The 20722-nt window shown below is 48.6% G+C and overlaps 1 protein-coding gene across 1 annotated transcript; it reads right to left on the bottom strand.

The window, feature by feature from the left end:
* Positions 1–290: 290 nt before the first annotated feature.
* Positions 291–12937, bottom strand: LOC120298212 (H-2 class II histocompatibility antigen, E-S beta chain-like). Its single transcript, XM_039321683.1, has 6 exons — positions 12696–12937; positions 10350–10622; positions 1802–2083; positions 1535–1648; positions 1272–1295; positions 291–658 (listed from the first exon to the last, which is right to left on the bottom strand). Exons 1-6 carry the CDS (start codon positions 12778–12780, stop codon positions 645–647), a joined length of 792 nt encoding a protein of 263 aa, XP_039177617.1. The 5' UTR covers positions 12781–12937; the 3' UTR covers positions 291–644.
* Between the last annotated feature and the right edge of the window lie 7785 nt (positions 12938–20722).

Raw genomic sequence — 20722 nt, 5'->3', positions numbered from 1 at the left:
AATGGTTGAAGGGGACCCTGCCTCCAGGCATCATGGTCCTCAAATGTAGGGTTGAAGAGAAGCACAGAAAGGGGGCCCTGAGCAGGAGGGGATTCCTGCCCCTTCCCCTCCCTGGATCTGCCCACCCTCCTCCCAAACCAGTTTTGACTTCAGACCTGAAGTAGTTGGGATGGTTGATCAGAGGCAGGGGAGGTGTCAATCTGGGGAGGGGAAGGGGAGAAGCAACAACCCTCCTGCGGGGAAGAGGGAGGAAAGAGGAGGAGGAAAAGAAAGGAAGGAAGGACGAATTCCAGGATTTTTCCTACAATGTTTATTCTTTTATAGCAAAGCGAAGGGAAGGGATTCGGACGAAGAGTAATGAAGATGAAGCTGCTGTGGATTTAAAGTCAGGAGAGATTTGGGTGTCTGGACTGACAGGCAGTTCCAGAGTCCCTGGGGTCAGTCTAGATGGACTCCACCTCTCCCTCACAAGAAAGCCAGAGTGGTCTCAGCAGGAAAAGCTCCAGGCTGCCATTCTCCTCCTCCCCCCAATCTAAAATCTTGACCCTCCATTTTTCAGAGGTTGCAAAAAAGAGACAGAAATTCATCAGCTAATGGAAAAAAGCCCCTTCCTTTCCCACAAGGAAGCAGGAAGGATGGCAGAATTAATTCATGAGTGCTGTAGAAAAAAAGAGATGGGGAGAAAATTAGAAAATAAAGTGAAACCAGTGTAAATAGCTTATTATTCCTCTCTTTCAGCCACCCCCCCCAGACAGGCCCACATTGCAGGGGGGTGGTTGATGGGTAGGAACAAAGTGAGGGAGTTTCCACCCCCTTTTTTTTCAGAGAGGAAAAGGATGCAAAGGATCAACAATTCATTTTCAGAGGCTTATGGAATTTACCCCAATTGACTTAGCTGGGGGGTTAATCAAGAAAGGAGGTCTCCCTCCCCTCAGACGTTTCATATTAACAAAGAAGATGGGGCCAGGATGGGGAGTAGTAGAAAACCTGGGTGTCGCTTTGCCAGAAATTGTGTGAAATGTCACAAGGAGACTTCCCTTCTCTTTTGCAATTTCCCAAAACCTGGAAATCTCCTGGGCCAGATTTTAGTGTTTATGTGTGTGTGCTTGTTTTTCATTGCACTGTTTTCAGGTCTCTGTAATGAAAAGCTGCCCAAAATTTCAAAAATTTGTGTTATCCACAGGTAGGAGGTTTTGTTCGGGCACATTTTTCTTTTAAAGGAACAATTAACAAATATTAAAGAAACATCTATAACTTGACGAGAAACTCACCTGCAGGAGGCTGGATGGGAATTGCTGGAATGAGAAAAAGACCCAATCAGGACCCTTTGTGGGATGGAGGACTCAGGGGGGGCTCCCTATCGATAGCCCATAATAGTTTGCAGGATGCTCACTTATACAATAGACCCTCAAAGAACAGAATTTCCTAAGCAAATTTCCAGGGGGGGCCTCCTTGCCATCTGCTAAGCTTGCTGAGAGGCCTCCCCTGGATGGTCCCCTCCCCACAATCTCTTATCCAGCCTCCCCAGACTCACCTTTCTTGCTCTTCAGGTAGAGGGAGAGCCCCATGGCAAAGAAGATCACCCCGATCACGGCTGCCACGATCCCCGTCCAGAGTTTGCTCTTGGCAGAATTGGAGGATCGGGGCTCTGGGGAAGGAGAAGGAGCTTCACTGAGTAGGAAGATCAGGGCCAGCTCCCCCGCCCCCCAGGAGGGTCCATCCCAGCTCCCCCGACAGAGAGGGTCTCTCCCCCCTTCTCAGGACAGGAGGAGGTCCCCAGAGGGGGAGGGGAGTGGCTCACCCCACTGGACGGTGATTGGGGCTTCCAGGCTGGCATGCTCCACCTGGCAGGTGTAGACGTCCCCTCGCTGGGGCTGGGTCTCCAGCATCACCTGGAGCTGGTAGGTCCAGTCTCCATTCTGGAGCTCCTCCCCGAAGGCCACGCCCTCCTCCTCTGGCCGCCCGTTCTTCAGCCACCGGACCTCAATCTCCACAGGGTAGAAGCCCCTCGCGATGCAGAGGAGGATGGTGTGGGGGGAAGCGGGGTCCAGCTTGGTGGGGGAGATGGAGACGGTGGGCTTGGCTGGAGGGTAGGAGGGGGAGGAGGAGAAGGGACATGGGGGGGAGACACAGGAGGGACCAGAACAGGAGACCAAGTTGGTTAATTCAGGCCAAGAGCCCTTTTCAGTCCTGAAAATAGTATTTGTTTTAAGTCATTTCCAAAGCAAATTGCAGCAAGAAGTTAAATGGGATCCTGAAAGATGGAAAAACATAAATCGTTCCTGGTTGGGATCAGTTTCCATCATCAAATTGCACAAGTCCAACAGAAATAAATACTGGAAACGCTCCGGAACGGAAGGAATTTCCTGCCAGATTTGGGGGAGACGGAAAGAGACCCAGAAGACAGGGAAGACACACAGCATGTTTTGGAGAATTGCAGGGATCCCATTCAAAAGAAAACCACATTTTTTAAAAAATAGGTAGAATACCGGAACATTTATTTATTTATTAAATTTGTTTGCCACCATCTCATGATAAAATGACTCTAGGCAGCTTACAGCAGGGCTTTTCAACTGGTGGTATGTGTATCACCTGTGGTACATGAGCACATGACAGATGGTATGCTGCCCTGCCCAGTCAAGTGTAGTGGGGGAGGGAACGGGCCAGCACAGGGAAGGACTTACTATGAGAGAGTCCTCTGGAGCTGCAGAGTGGCTGGGGTGAGGCAAAGGTCCCAGGCTCACTTCTGGCTCACCCCCCTCCCCCATGAGAAAGGAAGAGGAGGGTGCGGAGACAGGAGAGGCTATAAAAGGAGGCAGTTTGGGTCGGGAGAAGGAGAGAGAGAAAAACAAGCAGCCTTGGGAGGAGGTGGAGTCAGCTCTAGCTGCACAGAATGGAAAGAAGGAGGAGGGTGGGGGGAGAGGAGAGGAGATCAAGCAGGCTGGCCACAAGTGGATCTACAACTTCTGTGGCAGCCACCTGTGCTGGGAGCAACCAAGAGGCAAGGAACATAGGGAGGAGGGTTGCTCTCCACGAGGAATGAAGAAAGGCAGCAATGAAGAAAGGCAGCAATGAAGAAAGGCAGCACGGGTAGAGGTGAGGCAAGGAGGGAGATGGAGAGTGGAAGGATTCTTTTGTCCTTTTGTGACTTTGAAGTTCTGGGATTTGTGCATTGGGGATTTTGTGTTCTTAAGGAGTGTTTGGCAATTTCTATTTGGCTGATGGCTGATGTCTCATGTTAGCTTCTACTGCTCTGCTATTCTTAGGTGTAAGATTTGCTGCAAGGGATTTTGAAGTATTTTTCTCCTGAATGGATTTTGCCTGTACTTACAAATGGAGACATTTGGGGAGGCTGCCTTAGCCAGCAGCCATACTTACTACATTTTTTTCTTCCTTAAGTACCAACTGCACTCCTTAACTTTCCTTTTTAGCCAGTAGCTAATTCTTAAAGGGGAATACACCTTTTTAAGCTAGTTCCCTCAATGGCTTGTCTTTTCTGTCTCTGGCGGCTTTTCCTTGTTCAATGAATATATGGAAGAAGGGAAATTGGGGGGGTCAAATTCGTCCTTCAGAAGGAGATGGGAATGAGAAAGAGGGAGGGAGGGAAGGAGGGAGGGAGGGAGGGAAGGAAGTCCCGCCTTAGCACTTGGCCACCAGCAGCCCTGCCAATGACTTTGCTTGTCAAAAGGTTGCAGAAGGGGATCACATGACCCTGGGACACTGTGGCTATCATAAATATGAATCCGTTGCCAAGCATCCAAATATAAATTACATGACCCTGGGCATGCTGCAATGGCCATAAGTGTCAAAAATGGTCATAAGTCATTTCAGTGCAATTGCAACTTTGAACACGGGGATTTTTTTTTGGTCATCAAGTTTTTGACACCTTGCTAGGTGGTACTCGAATCTTGCCATATATCCTAAAAGTGGTACAATCAGTCATCAATAGGTTGAAAAGCCCTGACTTACAGCATTAAAACATTAAAATCCTAACAGATAAATATTTCTATAGCAATCAAAATGGAATTCCCAGTCAAGATAAAATTATAGTTAAAAGATGGGGAGGAACAAGAGGTGTGAGGGGGGAGGGGGGATTGCCTCTGAATTCAACAACCACCTCCAGTGTGAGGCTCCCCATTGGGACCCCCTGATTTTGAGCCAGATTTCGCCTAATCTGTACTTGAACCTTTGGTTTTTTCTGCCCAGTTTTTCCCCCCCCAACCTCTCCCTGCAGCTTCCGGCCTCCCTCCCAGCCCCATTTCCCCTGGGGAAGGAGGTGGGGAGGGGTCCGACCCTCCTGCCTGGGATGGGGGGCAGGGAGGGGTCTAGGACAACTCAGCCAACTCAACACAGCACAAAAGTTACACAATATGGAAGAAATGGAGAAAGAGAATCAGGAAAAAAAAAAAGGGAGGCCTAGGGAGGAAAGAAATGAAATGTGAAGGACAAAAATTTAAAAAACATTTTTAAAATTATTTTAAATAATTAAATAAAATTGTTGAATTGTCCTGCAGTGAATTGCCCCATTCCGGACAGGGAGGGGGAAAATGATCTGGGGGGGATCTTGGGGAAAGGGAAGGTGGGGGCAGTTGGTGGCTGAGGAGATCAGGCAGATCCCAGGATTACAGAAGAGGCTTGGAAGGGATCCCTCTTGATCTCCTCCTTCAGCAAATGGCACAACTCTTGGGTGGATTAATGGGGAGGTGGGCTGAGTGACCCCCCCAAGAGGGTCCTTCTTAGATCCACTCCAGATCAGAGAACTTTTGCTAGCAACGTTTCTCTCCGTTCAGGGATTCTCTGATGAACAGCTCATTATATAAAGTTTAAGAACCTGCAATTTTTAAAGGTTTGGTTATTTGTAATTGAATCCTGGGATCCGGTCAGGATTTTTTTATGAACAATTAATTATCCTCCTAGGTTTGCAGGGAAGAATTTAGGAGTAAAAATAAATTCCAGACTGAATATGCGGAGAACAAAATCTGTGTCGGTTCCCCTTAAATATTCCATAATTTCCGGAAGGAGCAGATGCCCAGCTTCACCTGGTAAAATGCCTTTTTCTCTTAGGATCTGGCGGTTTTTCTCTTGTGGAAGAAAGATCTTATTTAATTCTTTGGTAGCCTATTATTTTGGGAGACCCTGGCAACAACAAATGGCAACAACTGCAGATGAAACACTTGTTTTGCACAATGAAACCTTATCGGTTGATAGAAATAAATAAGGTTTTTTAATATAAACAAATAAAACTAGACCAACAAACGTAGGCAATTTGCCAGGAATCTGGAACAGGGAACTAAACAATCTGAGGCTTCAGGGCTGAATGAATGCCTGAAATTCAGTTTTAATGTTTGTGGGGGTTTTTTGAATCCTTGCCCCCAAATGAGGAACCTTCCCAGATACGAAGAGGGAAGCGATTCAGCTGCAGGTGAAGCCGAGTCTCTGACCAAAAAGGGGGTTTCAGGGGGGGGCTTTTCTCCCAGACCCCCAACATTGGATGAAGAAATGACTCTGAATAAAGGATAAAAAGAACTAAAAGAGGGACAGGGCCCAGCAGAGGAAAGAGCCTTCCCTGATTCCCTTTTCCAGACCTTTGGAAGTTCACTTTTTATCCTAAAATCCCAAAGGCCCCAGAGGTGAAGGGAGCCCCTCCCCCACTCCTGGCCTTCCGGAAAGGGGGGAAAAGGGGGCTCTGGGGCTTTTGTTGGGGGGGGCAGAGAGGAGGAGGAGGCAGCCGTGAGGCCGGTCAGCCTTCTGAAGCCCCCCTCCCCTTTTCATGAATTTTTATCACTGGATTTTAATCATTCCTGCCTTTTAAATCTTAAATTCTATAGATGATTTTGGTGGTTTTATATTTTATGTGTACACCAAGAAAAGTCGTTCTGTTAGAGAGAGAGACGGTTTTAAAAGTTGATAAGTAAATCAATAAAGAAATATTATTGATTTATTAATATAAATAGTATATTAAAATATTATATAGCATATCGATTATATTGAAATATAGCTATATAGAGGGCAAGACATTGCTGGATTCCTCCCCCCTCCAAAAAATATAATATTTGGTATAATTTTCTGGAAAGAAGTTTTTCTGGGCAGGGGAAACTTTGGACCTTGGGAAGAGAAGGAAGTTGATGGGAGGGATGGGAAGGAGAGGCATCTATTTCTTCCCTTTGGCATGTTTCATTGTCATCCTTGTAGAATTTCAAACTTTTTAAAGGTAATTTAATTTTTAACCTTATTTTTTATACATTTTTATTTAAGGGTGATGTTATAGCCTACTACGCCATAAAGATCCCTGCTTTGAGGGAGGGAGGTGAAGGGATTAGAAGTATCTAATCTCTTGGGAAAAAAGGGGGTGTAGTCATCTATGTTAAGCAAAATTTATCAGTTTGTTTAGTAGACTCTGATCCTCAAGGGAGATATGTAATGATTGAAGTGGGATTGTATGGGAAGAAAATACTTATAGTAGGTTTGTATGCCCCAAATCAACAACAAGAACAATTTTACAGGTTGTTACATCAAAAACTGACTCTGTTGGATTATAGATCTGTTATATTAATGGGAGATTGGAATGGAGTTATAGACACATATAGAGATAAAAAAGGATTTTCTACTTCTTTTAAACAGGCTAAATTACCTAAGGCCTTTTTTGATTTGAAAGAGGACTGGGAGTTGCGAGATTATTGGCGAGAATATAATATGGAAGAGAGAGACTTTACCTTTTTTTCGGATAGACATCAATCTTTTTCAAGAATTGACTTTTTTTTTATTACAACAGACTTATATTTTAGGGTAAAGAATGCAAAGATATTTCCAAGGACATTGACAGATCACAGCCCAGTGTGGATGGAATTGGCTACTGAAAAAGAAGAGAGGAGATTTTGGAGGTTGCATGAAAATTTATTTAGACAAGAAATGAATGTTCAGAAACTTAAAGAGTCTTTAAAGGAATATTTTGTTTTAAATATGCATAAGGGAACTTCAATGGCAACGGTATGGGATGCAAGTAAAGCTTATATGCGCGGGGTTCTGATACAAATGAATAAGGCTTATAGACAGAAACAGGTGCAAAAACGTAAGGAGTTGGAAGATGAGATTAAATTAAAAGAAAAAGATCTAATTTTGAATCCTACAGATGAGAAGGTTAAGGAATCTATAAATTTGCTTAAAACGCAATTTAATATGTTAAAGGAGGATCAGACTGCAGCCAATTTACTTTATATGAAACATAATACATTTTGTAATGCTAATAAGCCAGGGAGATGGCTGGCTTATCAATTGCGAAAGAAACAGAAGTTGAGAATTATAGATAAAATAAATCATAATGGTAAATTGGTATATCAGAAGGAATTGATTAAGAAATCTTTTCTAGATTATTATACAAAATTATATATGGGTAGGAAAGTACAGGCTTTAGGTATAGATAATTATTTACAAGATGCTCATTTTCCTAAGTTAACAGAAGATCAGAAACAAGAAATTAATGGATTGGTTACTATAGAGGAAATTGTTACAGCAATTAAACAATTAAAAGTAGGTAAAGCACCAGGTACTGATGGACTGACATCAATTTATTATATGACTTTGATAGAAGAGATGATAGAACCTTTAAGGGAACTTTTTAATAATATATTACAGGGATCAGAGACCCCCCTGTCTTGGGGTAGAGCTTTCATATCCTTGATCCCAAAAGAGGACCAAGATCTTACTCTACCAAAAAATTATAGACCTATATCTCTTCTGAATGTAGATTACAAGATTTTTTCGAAAATTCTAGCTAACAGACTTATGACTGTGTTGAATCAACTAATACATATGGATCAAACTGGTTTCATAACTGGAAGATATATGAAGAACAATGTTAGACAAATTATTAATTTAATAGAATATTTGGATAAGAACAACCAGATTTCTGCAGGATTGATATTTCTAGATGCTGAAAAAGCTTTTGATCAGTTAAATTGGCAATTTATGTTAAGATTGGTTGAGGAAATGAATTTTGGAGATAAAATTTTACAGGCTCTTCAAGCCATTTATCAAAAACAAACGGCACAACTTATAGTTAATGGAGGTTTGTCAGAGGTACTTCCAATTGAAAAGGGGACCAGACAGGGTTGTCCATTGTCGCCTTTGCTGTTTGTTTTAACCTTGGAAATTTTACTGATCAAAATTCGTGAATCACCTAAAATAAAAGGAATAGAAATTAACAAAAATGATTATAAATTAAGGGCTTTTGCAGATGATCTGGTTGTTACTTTGTCTCAACCAACTTATTCTGTAATGGAGTTGCTACAATTGATAAATCAGTTTGGACAAGTTTCAGGTTTCAAGATATAACAGTAAGACTAAAATATTGTCAAAAAACATGACCAACTTGCATAAGGAGACCTTAGTTAGACTGACAGGTTTCGAGGTTGTTAATAAGGTAAAATATTTGGGGGTTATTTTATCTGCTTCCAATGCAAAAATGTACAAAAATAATTATGAAAGGCTGTGGTTTAAAATACAAAAGGACTTAAATAATTGGAAAAAGCTGCAATTGTCCCTATTGGGGAGAATAGCAGCGATTAAAATGAATGTCTTGCCAAAGTTTCTTTTTTTATTTCAAATGATACCTATTTTGAAGAAAGAAGCAAATCTAGATGAATGGCAGAAAGGTATCAATAAATTTATCTGGGCAGGGAAAAAACCAAGAGTAAAACTTAAAATTATACAAGATATACGAGAGAGAGGTGGACTCAAGGTACCGAATTTGAAATTGTTTAATGATGCTGTGGTTTTAACATTAATCAGTGATTGGGTTAATTTAACAAATGTAGATATACTCCTTTTGGAGGGGTGGGATTTATTATATGGATGGCATGCCTATTTAATTTATAATAAAAAGGTTGACAGGGTTTTTAAGTCTCATATTTTAAGAACTTCTTTACTTCGGGTTTGGAAGAAATATTATAGAATTGACTCAAGAATTCCATTATGGGCTATTCCATGGCATGCAATAGAAGGAATAAGGACAGGAGTAAAGATGGATAGTATTTCTTATATACAATTACTTAAGTGGGATGGTAAAAATTGGCAATTAAAATCCATAGATGAATTAGCACAAGAACATATTAATTATTCATGGTTTCAGTACAGACAATTATTGGAAAGGTGGAAGATAGATTATAAAGTGGGTTTATTTAGAGAGGATGAGAACTTGCTAAAACAAATTAGAGATCAAAGTCGAACCCATATAAAAAGAATTTATGGTGTATTAGTGGAATTGGATTCAGAAGCAGAACTAGTTAAAGATTGTACGGTTAAATGGGCTCAAAATTTTGATAAACCGATTTCATTAGATACATGGGAGATTATTTGGGTGAGGAATGTTAAATTTACACAAGCGCAAAATTTACGGGAAAATTTCTATAAAATGTTTTATAGATGGCACCTTGATCCACAAAAAATGTCTCGTATGTATTCAAATTTGCAGCCTAAATGTTGGAGATGCGGTTGCTTGGATGCAACGTATTATCATATCTGGTGGTCATGTAAAAATATAAAAGCTTTTTGGATTAAGATATGGTGGAATATTCAAAGAATTTTTAAAAAGGATAAAATTTACTCCACAATTGTTTTTGTTGGGTATTGTTTCTGATTGTGATGACAAAGAAATTATTTTAATGTTAAACTTAATTACAGCGGCAAGGTTGTTAATAGGACAATATCGGAAGAAGGAATTTTTGCCTACTTTGCAGGAATGGTTTTTTAAAGTTTCTTACTTATCTGAAATGGCAAAAATTTCGGCTTTTTTGAAAGATCAATCGCAAGAGAAGTATCTTTTGGTGTGGAAAAGATGGATAAATTTTATACAATATAAGTATGATATTAGAAAATATTATTTAGCTTTTGAATAATTTATATTTAAAGTTTAAGATATTATTTAGAAGTGTAGAATAGTTTTTTTTTCTTTTCATTATTTTTCTTATTTTCTTTTTTTTCTTCTTTTTCTCTTTCTGTTTTTTATATATAATGGAGTTAAAGTATTTAACAATTCGTTTATTGAATGTAATCATATTTGTTTGAGGTGTATTGAGTTTAAAAGTTTTTTCTTTTAAGTTCTGGTTAACCCCGTATTCAGCTCTGGGAAGAATGGGGGAGGGTTTGGGGGAGGGATTGGGAAAGGGGTTTTTATTGTAAAATTGTAAAAATTTATAATAAATAAATAAATACCAATGAATAAATTCGATTGATCGGAAAGCACAGAATAAAAAAGGGGCAAATCTTTCTCCGGGAGAGTCCTAAGAAAAGAAAGGAAAAGGGGGGGGTCCCTGCATTCCCACCCCCCATGGAACTCCCCCTCCCCCACTCACCTCTCCGGCCAACCACGGGGCCGCCCTGGAGAGTCTCGTAGTTGTGTCGGCAGAAGCGATCCACTTCGGCCCTCTTGATCTGGAGGAGGACTTTATCGCTGTTCCACTGGTCCGCAATGGGCTGCCCCAGCGGAGTGACGGCCACGAATTTCCCGAGGTCGCTGTCGAAGTAGTCCATCTCCTGCCGGTCGTAGAAGACCCGGTACAGGAGTAGCATCCGCTGCGTCCCGTTGAAGAAATGGCACTCGGACTTCGCCTGGAGCAGGAAATGGGCTGTATGGGGGGGGGCGGTGGAGCAGAAAGAAGAAAGCCCTCAGGAGGGACTCCAGGGCCCATGGTTCCCAGCGGCTCCTAGAGGAGGGGCGGAGCGACGGGAAGGCGGAGCAACGGGAGACCTGCCGCGAGGGACTGCCGGAAGGCGCCCCCTGGAGGAGGGATGGGGAACTGTCGGTCCCAGCGGGATTCCCCCTTGGTGGAGATCTGGAGGGGGGAGGAAAATGAGGGAGGGGGAAAGAGGGACCCCCCTCCATCTCCCCAGGGAGGAAAAAGGCAGGCAGAAGTTCAGCCGGTCCAGGCCTCCGTCCGTCTGCAGGGAACGCTGCATCCCCCCCCCCAAAGCGGCAGGAAATATGGGGGGAGGGAAGAGACCCCCCCTCTGGGCTGGAGGGGAAATAATATCCAAGCTTCTCTCTCCCTCTCCCTTTTGGGAGCAGAAGGGAAGGGGGGGTCACAAGAAGGATACCCACACCCATGCTCCTGGGCTCTCCCCACCCTTCAACCCCCACCTTTCCTTTCCCCCCTCCCCCCATCTTCAGCCCCACAAGCTGCCTTTGGGTGCTTTTCCAGGCCACTTTTCCGTCCCCCTCCCCCCCGCAGCCCCCAAGACCACCTCAAAGGGAGGGGCTCCAGCCCCCTTCACTAAAGGGGGAGTTTGCAGGAGCAACTCAGACCCCCCATATCCCTCCCAATAGAGGTGGAGAAGGTGAGGGAGGGGAAGATTTTCATTCTTGGGGGCTGCAGCTTTAGAGGGGTGTCCAGGGGGGGGTTGTGGACTTCCTTTTTCGCCCCCTCCCATGAATCTGAACCACAATCCCCCTTTCTCTATGTGCCTGGAGGGGTGGACTAGATGCCCCTTTAAGCTCCCTTAAGACCCCCCCCCCATGGGGAGTCCAGGCTGGGACAGCGGAGATTACGGAAGGGCCGAGGCCAGCGGGGGGGGGGAGCCAGGGTGGTACCTCCGGAGACCCTCCCTCCCCCTAGTCTCGCTTGGCCCAAAGGGCCTTTTCCGAAAGGCAGCTGGACTTTCCTGGTTCTTTCCTTGAAGACGTTTCGCTTCTTATCCGAGAAGCTTCTTCAGTTCTGACCGAAGGGTGGAGGGTGGAAGGACGGATGTTCCTTGCGGTCATTTGGTCATTTTGAAAGCCGGTCCCTGGTTCTCTGAGGGGCCTTGAGGACCCCCAGGGGTTTATCTGGGCCCTCAGGGTCTCCTGAATTGGGGGGCAAAGGGGTGGGGAGCCTTCCTGGGGCTGCTGAAACTCTGTTGAGGGGGACTGCTCAAGTTTGACCTAGATGGCTTGGGGGTCTGGGGATCTTGGAGAGAAGGGAACCCCCAAATTCCCTAGTTACCCCCAAATTTTCTTTCCCATCAACTTCACTCCTACTGTCTGCCTTTGCGTGATTTGGGGATTCAGCCCTCTTTTCTGTCATCCTGCAGCCCCCCAAGACCATCTCAAAGGGAGGGGCTCCAGCCCCCCTCAACAAAAATATCGTTTTGAGTAGGGGAGCAATTCAGACCCCCCACCCAATATCCTTCTCCCTCAGTTCCCCCCTCCCCCCCCAGGATGCAATTCAGCAATGGGGGACTGTGGGGTGGGGGGTTCCGGGTCTCCTCCCCAAATTGAGAGTCTCCCCCAAGAAGGAATCCAGCTCAACTCTTCCCTCCCCTTAAAAAAATGGAGATTCAGAAGAAAAACCGAGGTTGCAAAAACACTTTTGCCAAAAAAAACGAGCCAGGCGCTAATTCGGCGTGCGCGAGGTCCCCCTCCCATCCAGCCACGGGGGGGGGGGCGGAGAGAGAGGGGGTCCAGCTGCCTCTTATCCCATCTCGGCTGCCTTCCCGTGACCCTCGCCCACCTCGGCCATAATTAGGCAACGGGGGGCTCCCTCTTCGTCCTGCGGGGGAAAATGCGGCGAGGGAGGGAGACCACGCGGAGATCGAGGCACCTGCAGTCTCACGCCTCTCTTGCCCTCGACCCCTTTTTCCCACTTCTGGGGTTGCAGCCCCTTCCCCCCCTTCCCCAGGGACACTAACGGCCCCTCCAGCCCCCCTCCGAGCCCCCTCCTTACCGGGCGTCTCCTCCCCCCCTTCGCTTCCGGGGATCCGGGCCAGGGCCCCCGCCAGCAACAGAAGAGGGACCCCAAAGGAGCCCATGGACGCCGCCCCACCAGCGCCCCCAGAGAGCGGGGAGAGAGACGCGAAGGCTCCCAGCCCCAGAGGCGGAATCGGGGGGTCTGGCTTGGGGGGAGGAAGCGGTTTCCTCGGACTTCGGAATCGGGAGGGCCCAGAAAAGCGGAAGGACCAATGGGAATTCTGCCTTCTGCATCGTCATCGGTCTCCGGGCAGAGCCTCCCTTGAGTTCATCCACAGGAGGAGATAGTGCGAAGCCGAGAGAGAAGCGGAGAAAGTTGGAGGGGGGGGGGATCCCTTCAGTCTGGGTGGGGGGGCTGCATTTTAGGGGGGCGTTTGATGCCAGCTCCGGAGAGGAGAGGAAGCGGCACTCGCACGTCCCCTGGTGCAGGAAATGGGCTGCAGGGAGGAGGAGGAGGAGGAGGAAGAGGAGGAGGAGGAGGAGGAGGAGGAGGAGGAGGAGGAGGAGGAGGAGGAGGAGGAAGGGGATCAGGAGGGATTCCAGGGCCCATGGTTCCCAGCCTCCCCTCGAGGAGAGACACAGGCTTGTCAGAGGAGGGGAGGGAAACCTGCCGCGAGAGGCTAACGGAAGGCGCCCCCTGGAGGAGGGATGGGGAACCGTCGGTCCCAGCGGGATTCCCCCTTGGTGGGGGTCGGGAGGGGGGAGGAAAATGAGGGAGGGGAGGAGCTTAGTGAGGGACCCCCCCATCTTCCCCAGGGTGGAAAAAGACAGGCAGAAGTTTAGCTGGTCCAGCACTTGGTCTAAGTGTCTGCAGGGAACCTTTGATCCCGGTGGGGCCTCTTTCCCCCCCAAACTGTCAGGAAATATGGGGGGAGGGAAGAGACCCCCCTCTGGGCTGGAAGGGAAAATAATACCCATGCTTCTCTCTCCCTCTTCCTTTCGGGGGCATAAGGGGCGGGAATCACAATAAGGATACCCACACCCATGCTCCTGGGCTGTCCCCACCCTTCAAGCCCCCCCTTCCCTTTTCCTCTCCCCCCCTCGCCCCCATTTTCATCCCCACAAGCTGCCTTTGGGTGATTTTCGAGGCCTCTTTCCTGTCCCCTCCCCAAAAGACCCCCCTGCAGCCCCCCCAGACTGTCTCAAAGGGAGGGGCTCCAGTCCCCTTCACTAAAGGGACAGTTTTGGGGAGCAATTCAGACCCCCCCAAATATCCTTCTCCCTCAGTTCCCCCTCCCTTCCAAGTCCGAATTCAGCAATGGGGGAATATGGGGTGGGAGGCTCCGGGTCCCCTCCCCAAATTCAGAGTCTCCCCCAAGAAGGAATCCAGCTCAACTCCTCCCTTCCCTTAAAAAAAATGGAGATTCAGAAGAAAAACTGAAGTTGCAAAAACACTTTTTGCCAAAAACCCTCTTTTTCTTATACTTTTGGTGGCTTCTCTGGATTCAGCTCTGAAAATGCCTCAGTTTCCCTCTTTCACTTTCGATTCCCGTCTCCTTCCTCTTTCGTTGCAAGAAACTTTGGGGCTCAGGCGCTAATTCGGTGTGCGCAAGGTCCCCCTCCCACCCAGCCACGGGGGGGGGGCGAGAGAGGGGCCCAGCTGCCTCTTATCCCACCTGGGCTGCCTTCTCGCGACCCCTCTCCGTCCTCCTGAGGGAGGGGGCGGAGACCACGAGGAGATCGAGGCTTCTGCAGGCTCCCACCCTCCACCCCCTTTCCTCCTAATGGGGTCCCAGCCCCTCTCCTCCCCCCTCTGAGCCCCCTCCTTACCGGGGGTCTCCTCCCCCCCTTCGCTTCCGGGGATCCGGGCCAGCGCCCCCGCCAGCAGCAGCAGCAGCATCAGGGGGAGCCCAGCGGAGCCCATGGACGCCGCCCCACAAGCGCCCCAGAGAGAGAAGAGACGGAGACGCGGAGGCTCCCAGCCCCAGAGGCGGAATCGGGGGTCTGGCTTGGGGGGGGGGGAAGAGGCGTTTCCCTCGAACTTCGGACCTGGGCGGGCCCAGGAAAGTGGAGGCACCAATGAGAAATCTCCTTTCTGCAGCGTCATCGGTCTCCGGGCAGAGCCTCCCTTGACTTCGCCCGATGGAGGAGATAGTTCGGCGCAGAGAGAGAAGCGGAGAAAGTGGGAGGGGAGAACAATCCCTTCAGTCGGGGTGGGCGGGGCTGCTCCTTGCTAAACAACATCACCATCAGATGGATCTGTAGCTGGCTGACAAGCCGTACTCAATGTAGTAGTCCCCAATGGCACCACATCCACATGGAGAGAAGTAAGCAGTGGGGCACCACAAGGCTCCGTCTCGTCTCTTCTCTTCTCTTCTCTTCTCTTCTCGTCTCTTCTCTTCTCTTCTCTTCTCTTCTCTTCTCTTCTCTTCTCTTCTCTTCTCTTCTCTTCTCTTCCTATTCTAATTTTAAATGTATTGGTTATAGCTTGCAATGTATCATTCTTCTGCTGCAAATGTATCCGCCCAAGGAGAAAGTTCTGGGCTGCTTGCCAGCAGTTGTGTACTCGAAGCGTAGCCTGTGACAAGCTGTAACTGACCTAACCTGATAGATAAAGAAAACACGTATTCAAACGAAAAAAGAGAACCTTTTAGCCTGTTACCCTGAGAAAGTGCCCTAGCTTTAAAAGTGAAAAAAAAAAAAGATAATGTGTGTGCCTTTTCTCCTCCGTCTCGCTGTGCGTGTGACAAGAAATTGAGACATCGCGCTCTTCTTTGATCAAACAATAAAGCTGTATTCTTTTCCATAGCCTCGTATTCAGAGTCTCTCTGAGATTTGTGTGGATTCTGAGCTGAAAAGCCTCAGGGAATAAAGGGCTGTGACCAGGGCGATTGGGGCTTTCATTGTTCTTCTATGCCTTTTATGATTAATTTGATCAGGAGCATTTTAGATTAAAAATAGTCGATATGTTGGCTAATGCGTTTGAATTTTTTAATAAAGTGGTAGCAGACCAGCGAAATGCTGTGGACGTGGTAGACTTAGACTTCAGTAAGACCTTTGACAAGGTAGACCACAACCATTCCATTCCATGTTCTGTTCTGTTCTGTTCCGTTCCATTCCATTTTCTATTCTATTCTGTTCTGTTCCATTCCATTTTCTATTCCATTTTCTATTTCATTTTCTATTCTATTCTGTTCTGTTCTGTTCTGTTCTGTTCCATTTTCTACTCCATTTTCTATTCTATTGTGTTCTGTTCTGTTCCATTCCACTTTCTATTCCATTTTCTATTCTATTCTGTTCTGTTCTATTCCGTTCCATATTTTATTTTGTTCTGTTCTGTTCCGTTTCATTCCATTCCCTATTCTGTCTGTTCCGTTCCATTTCGGTCCGTTCCCTATAAACTGACCCCAGGGACTCTGGGCCTGCCTGTCAGTCCAGAAGCCCAAATCTCTTCTGGCTTTGAACCCACAGCAGCTTCATCTCCACTACTCTTCCTCTGAATCCCTTCCCTTCACTGTAAAAGAATAAAATTTAAATTGTAGAAAAACCCTGGTATTCCTGCTCCCTCCCTCCCTCCCTCCCTTCCTTCCTTCCTTCCTTCCTTCCTTCCTTCCTTCCTTCCTTTCCTTCCTTCCTTCCTCTTCCGCCTCCTTTTTCTTACCTCTCCAAGAGGACGCTCCCTCCTCCCCTCCCCCTCCCCAAATTGAGACCTCCCCTGTCTCTGGATTGACTATCCAGACTAGTTTAGATCCGAAGCCAGAACCGGTTCGGGAGGAGGGTGGGCAAATCCCAGGGAGGGGAAGGGGCAGGACCCCCTCCTCCTCCTCCATCTCTCCAAGCCCTGCCAGAGGGAGGGGACCCCTGGGAGACCCCCTATTCTGGCTTCCCCCGGAGAGCCTCTTCCGTGGCTGGGAAGCTGCTGGAGCTGGAGGTTCTCCTGGCTTCATCCGGGCCTCTTTCTCCAGGATCGGAGCCGGTTTGAGCCCCTCCTGCCCCATTCGCACCCAGCGCCCCCTCCCTCCCTCCTTCCCTCCCTCTTCGGAGCCCTGATCCCCTCGGTTGCTCCCCTTCAGACAAACTCCCCCCCGTCCATCAACCCACCCCACCAAAGGTGCCAGGGCCGGGCAGGGCGGAGAGCAGGGCAGCCTCCCTGGGGATGGAGGGGGGGGGGTCCCTCCCGGCACCCCAGGATCGTCCTCACTTTGTCTGCCGGTGGGTGAAGTCACAAAGGACTCTGCCCGGAGACTGATGACGCTGCAGAAGGGGGAATTCCCATTGGTTCCGCCCCTTCTTCAGGGCACTTCCAGTTCTGAAGTCCGAGGAAAACGCCTTCCCCCGCCCACCCTCCAGATCCCCCCCTCCGATTCCGCCTCTGAGGCTGGGGGCGTCCCTGGGCTCTGCTGGGTCTCCCTGCTGCTGCTGGGGGGAGGGCGCTGGGCGAGATCCCTGGAAGTGAAGGGGGAAGAAGGGGCTAGGAGGGGGAGGAGGGTCTGGGTGGGTGGGGGCAAGGGCTGGGAGGGACCCCCAGTGCTCCTGTGGGGAGGGGGAGAGAAAGGGGCTGGGCGGGGGGAGCTGAGGGGCTCCGAGGGGCCCTCAGTTCTCCTGGGGTGGGGAGGGGGAGGGAAGAAAGGGGCTGGGACCCCAGACGTGACTTTGGGAAAGGGGTCGAGGGCAAGAGAGATTGCGGGAGCCTCCCTCCCTCCCCACATCCCCCCCCAGGAGGACGGAGAGAGACCCCTCCCTTTGATGGTTGTGGCCGAGGTGGGGAGGGGCCCGCGGAAAGGCAGAAACAGCGCCGTTTGGAGGTTAGGCAGGAATCGGGGGCTGGTCCAGTTCATCTATGGGGGGGCAGTTTTATTTTATTTCTTTTTTATGTCATAGTTTATACCTCTTCAATTCCCACGGAGTTCAATAAAGTGGAAGGAAGGAAGGAAGGAAGGAAGGAAGGAAGGAAGGAAGGAAGGAAGGAAGGAAGGAAGGAAGGAAGGAGATGGGAATGATGAAGGAAGGAAAGGATATGGAAATCAGAGGAAGGAAGGAAGGAAGGAAGGAGATGGGAATGAGGAAGGAAGGAAAGGATATGGAAATCAGAGGAAGGAAGGAAGGAAGGAAGGAAGGAAGGAAGGAAGGAAGGAAGGAGCGATTCTTGAACCAAAACCAACCTATTTGCAGTGGGTCAGAAAACCCCACAGCGCTGGAGGCAAAACCTCCCCTCCAGCAGCCCCTTTGCCAGGAAGGGCCCAAAAGGCAGAAGCTTCCCAGGACCCTGCATGATTGTGTGTGTGTGTGTGTGTGTGTGTGTGTGTGTGTGTGTGTGAAGGCGCCCAAGGACTCCCCCGTCAGCTGCCTAAGAGACCCCCCTCCAAGTCCTCGCTGGCTGTGGGGCTGCTCCTCCCCTTTTTCATCCACTGTAGCCCCCCCACAAACAGGATCCGGGGGGAGGGCAAAGGGAAGTCCACCCTCCCTCCGGGGCTGTCGTGAAATACCCTCTTGAGCTGCGCCCCCTCCCCCAAGACTGAAGGGATCCCCCCACACACACTTTCTCTGCTTCTTTCTCTGCGCCGAACAATCTCCTCCATCGGGTGACATCAAAGGAGACTCTGCCCAGAGACCGATGACACTCAAGAAGGGAGAAATCCCATTGGTCCTTCTGCTCTTATGGACACTCCCAATTATAAAGTTCGAGGAAAACGTTTCCCCCCCCCCCAATCCAGACCACCACCACCCTGATTCTGTCTCTGGGGCTGGGAGCACCTCCGTCTTCCTCCCCCCTCTTTGGGGTGCTTGTGGGGCGCCGCCCATGGGCTCCGCTGGGCTCCCCCTGATGCTGGTGCTGTTGGAGGTGCTGGCCTGGATCCCCGGAAGCGAAGGGGGGAGGAGACCCCCTGTAAGGAGGGGGCTCGTTGAGGGAGGAGAGGGGTTGGGAGGGGCCGCCAGGGCTTCTGAGGGAAGGGGGAGAAAGGGGCTGGGACTCCAGTAGTGGGGAAACGGGTGGAGGACAAGATAGGCGGGAGCCTGCAGGAGCCTCGATCTCCGCGTGTTCTCCGCTCCCTCCCTCGCCTCATTTCCCACCGCAGGACGAAGAGGGAGCCCCCCTTCCCTGGTTGAGGCAGAGGAGGGGCGGGGGTCGCGGGAAGACAGCCGAGGTGGGATAAGAGGCAGCAGGGGCTCTCTCTCACCCCTCCCCCCCGTGGCTGGGTGGGAGGGGGACCTTGCGGACCCCGAATTAGCGCCTGAGCCCCGAAGTTTCTTGCACTGAAAGAGGAAGGAGACGGAAAACGAAAGCGGAAAGAGGGAAACTGAGGCGTTTTCAGACCTGAATCCAGAAATGCCACCAAAAGTATAAGAAAAAGACGCTTTTGGGGAAAAGTGTTTCTTCAATTTCAGTTTTTCTTCTGAATCTTCTGAAGTTTTTTTTTTAAGGTGAGGGAATAGTTGAGCTTGGATTCCTTCTTGGGGAAAGGAGTGGGAAGGGGCTGGGAGCCCCCAAGAGAGGCTTTGGGAAAGGGGAACCCCCCACCCAGAATCCCCAAATGCTCAATCAACACCTGAGTTGCTCCTCCAAATTCTCCCTTTAGTGGGGGGGGGTGGAGCCCCTCCCTTTGAAATGGTCTTGGGGGCTGCAGAGGGCCTATTTGGGAGGGGCAAATCACCCAGGAGCAGCAGAGGGAGGGGCTAATCCGGAGGGAGGGCCTCATGGGGGAGGGGAGGGGAAGGTCAGCCCCACCACCCGGGCATCCCCAGAGGCAGGGAGGCAGCAGCCCCACAGTTGGGGAGAAGCTGGGTGGAAAGAGGCCTCAAAAATTGCCCAAAGGGAGCAAGTAGGGCTGAAAATGGGGGAATAGAACAGTTTGGGGTACTCAGGAAAGGTGGGTGTTGAAGGACTGAGAGACCTCAGGAGTATTGGTGTGGATACCCTTATTGTGACCCCTCCCCATATCTCCCCCAAAGGAGGAGGGAGAGAGAAGTATGGATATAAGCTTTCCTCCAGCCCAGATAGTTCCTGGGGGTCCCTTCCCTTGTCCCCATACTTCCTGTCCTTTCCTGCAAGGTTCACTGCGGAGAGCTAGGTAGGTTGCTAGACCAGTTGAACTTCTGCTTGCCTTTTACCACCCTGGGAAGATGGAGGAGGTCCCTCAGGAAGCTCCTTCCCAACTTCCGGTCTGACACCATAATGAGATGGGTGGAAGAAACGGGGGGGGGGGTCCGGCTTCTTAGCCTGATTTCGTTCAGTCCGGTGACCCCAAGGGGTCGGAAAGTTGCCCTAGAGGGGCAATGAAGAAGGAGGAAAGCTTCGGGAGTCTGCACCAGATGGCGGTTGGTCCAGACGGACTGAAGAAAGCTTTCTGAAGGACGGAAGAAAGGCTGCCTGGGAAGCACAGGCAGCCCAAGTCATCGTCAGCCGGAAAAAAAAGCGAGAAGCTGCTGTGCTCCAACAAACAGCTGATTGTCAACAGCGTGCTGAAACTGGGCGAGCCTCTTTTTTATTCCTTTTCCTTAAGGACTCAGAAATACTGATCCCCTGATTGGGAAAAATCTACGAAGTAAAGACCCCAGAAGGACTGGAGAAGAGAGGTAAAAGTGGCTAGCAATTACAAGAGGGGGAAGGAATTTAAGGAATATAAAAGAATACTTAAAAATGGAATTTTGATTGACTTAAAGAAAAACTGCTTAACCTACAGGACGTGGAAAATACTTTTAGATTAAATTTCTAGCGTAAATAAATTCCAAAGAACTTTAAAAGAAAATTTTTTAACAATCTTTTAAAAACGGATATAGACAATACAGTGTATGAGGACATCTAGTGGTAAAAGCAGATACTACAGCAATACCAAATGATAAAAGAATTTGAAAAGTGTTTTACCTTGAAACAACACCTGGTGTAAACAAAGTGCCTTTATATGACTATGCATGAGGAAAAACTCTCTACAACTACATCTGTTGACTCTAGATATAACTAAAACAGGAATTATTTGGAGACAGCAGGCGTTTTATATTTGTGATTTGACTGGAGGATTTGGATTTAGCCTAAAGTAGTTGGCTCAATTTTATCGTTGGATTTTA

This window comes from Crotalus tigris, unplaced genomic scaffold (genome assembly GCF_016545835.1).
Source record: "Crotalus tigris isolate CLP2741 ecotype Arizona unplaced genomic scaffold, ASM1654583v1 scf7180000023789.126614, whole genome shotgun sequence".
NCBI classification, from domain to species: domain Eukaryota; kingdom Metazoa; phylum Chordata; class Lepidosauria; order Squamata; family Viperidae; genus Crotalus; species Crotalus tigris.
This window is presented reverse-complemented; position numbering and strand designations above follow the sequence as displayed.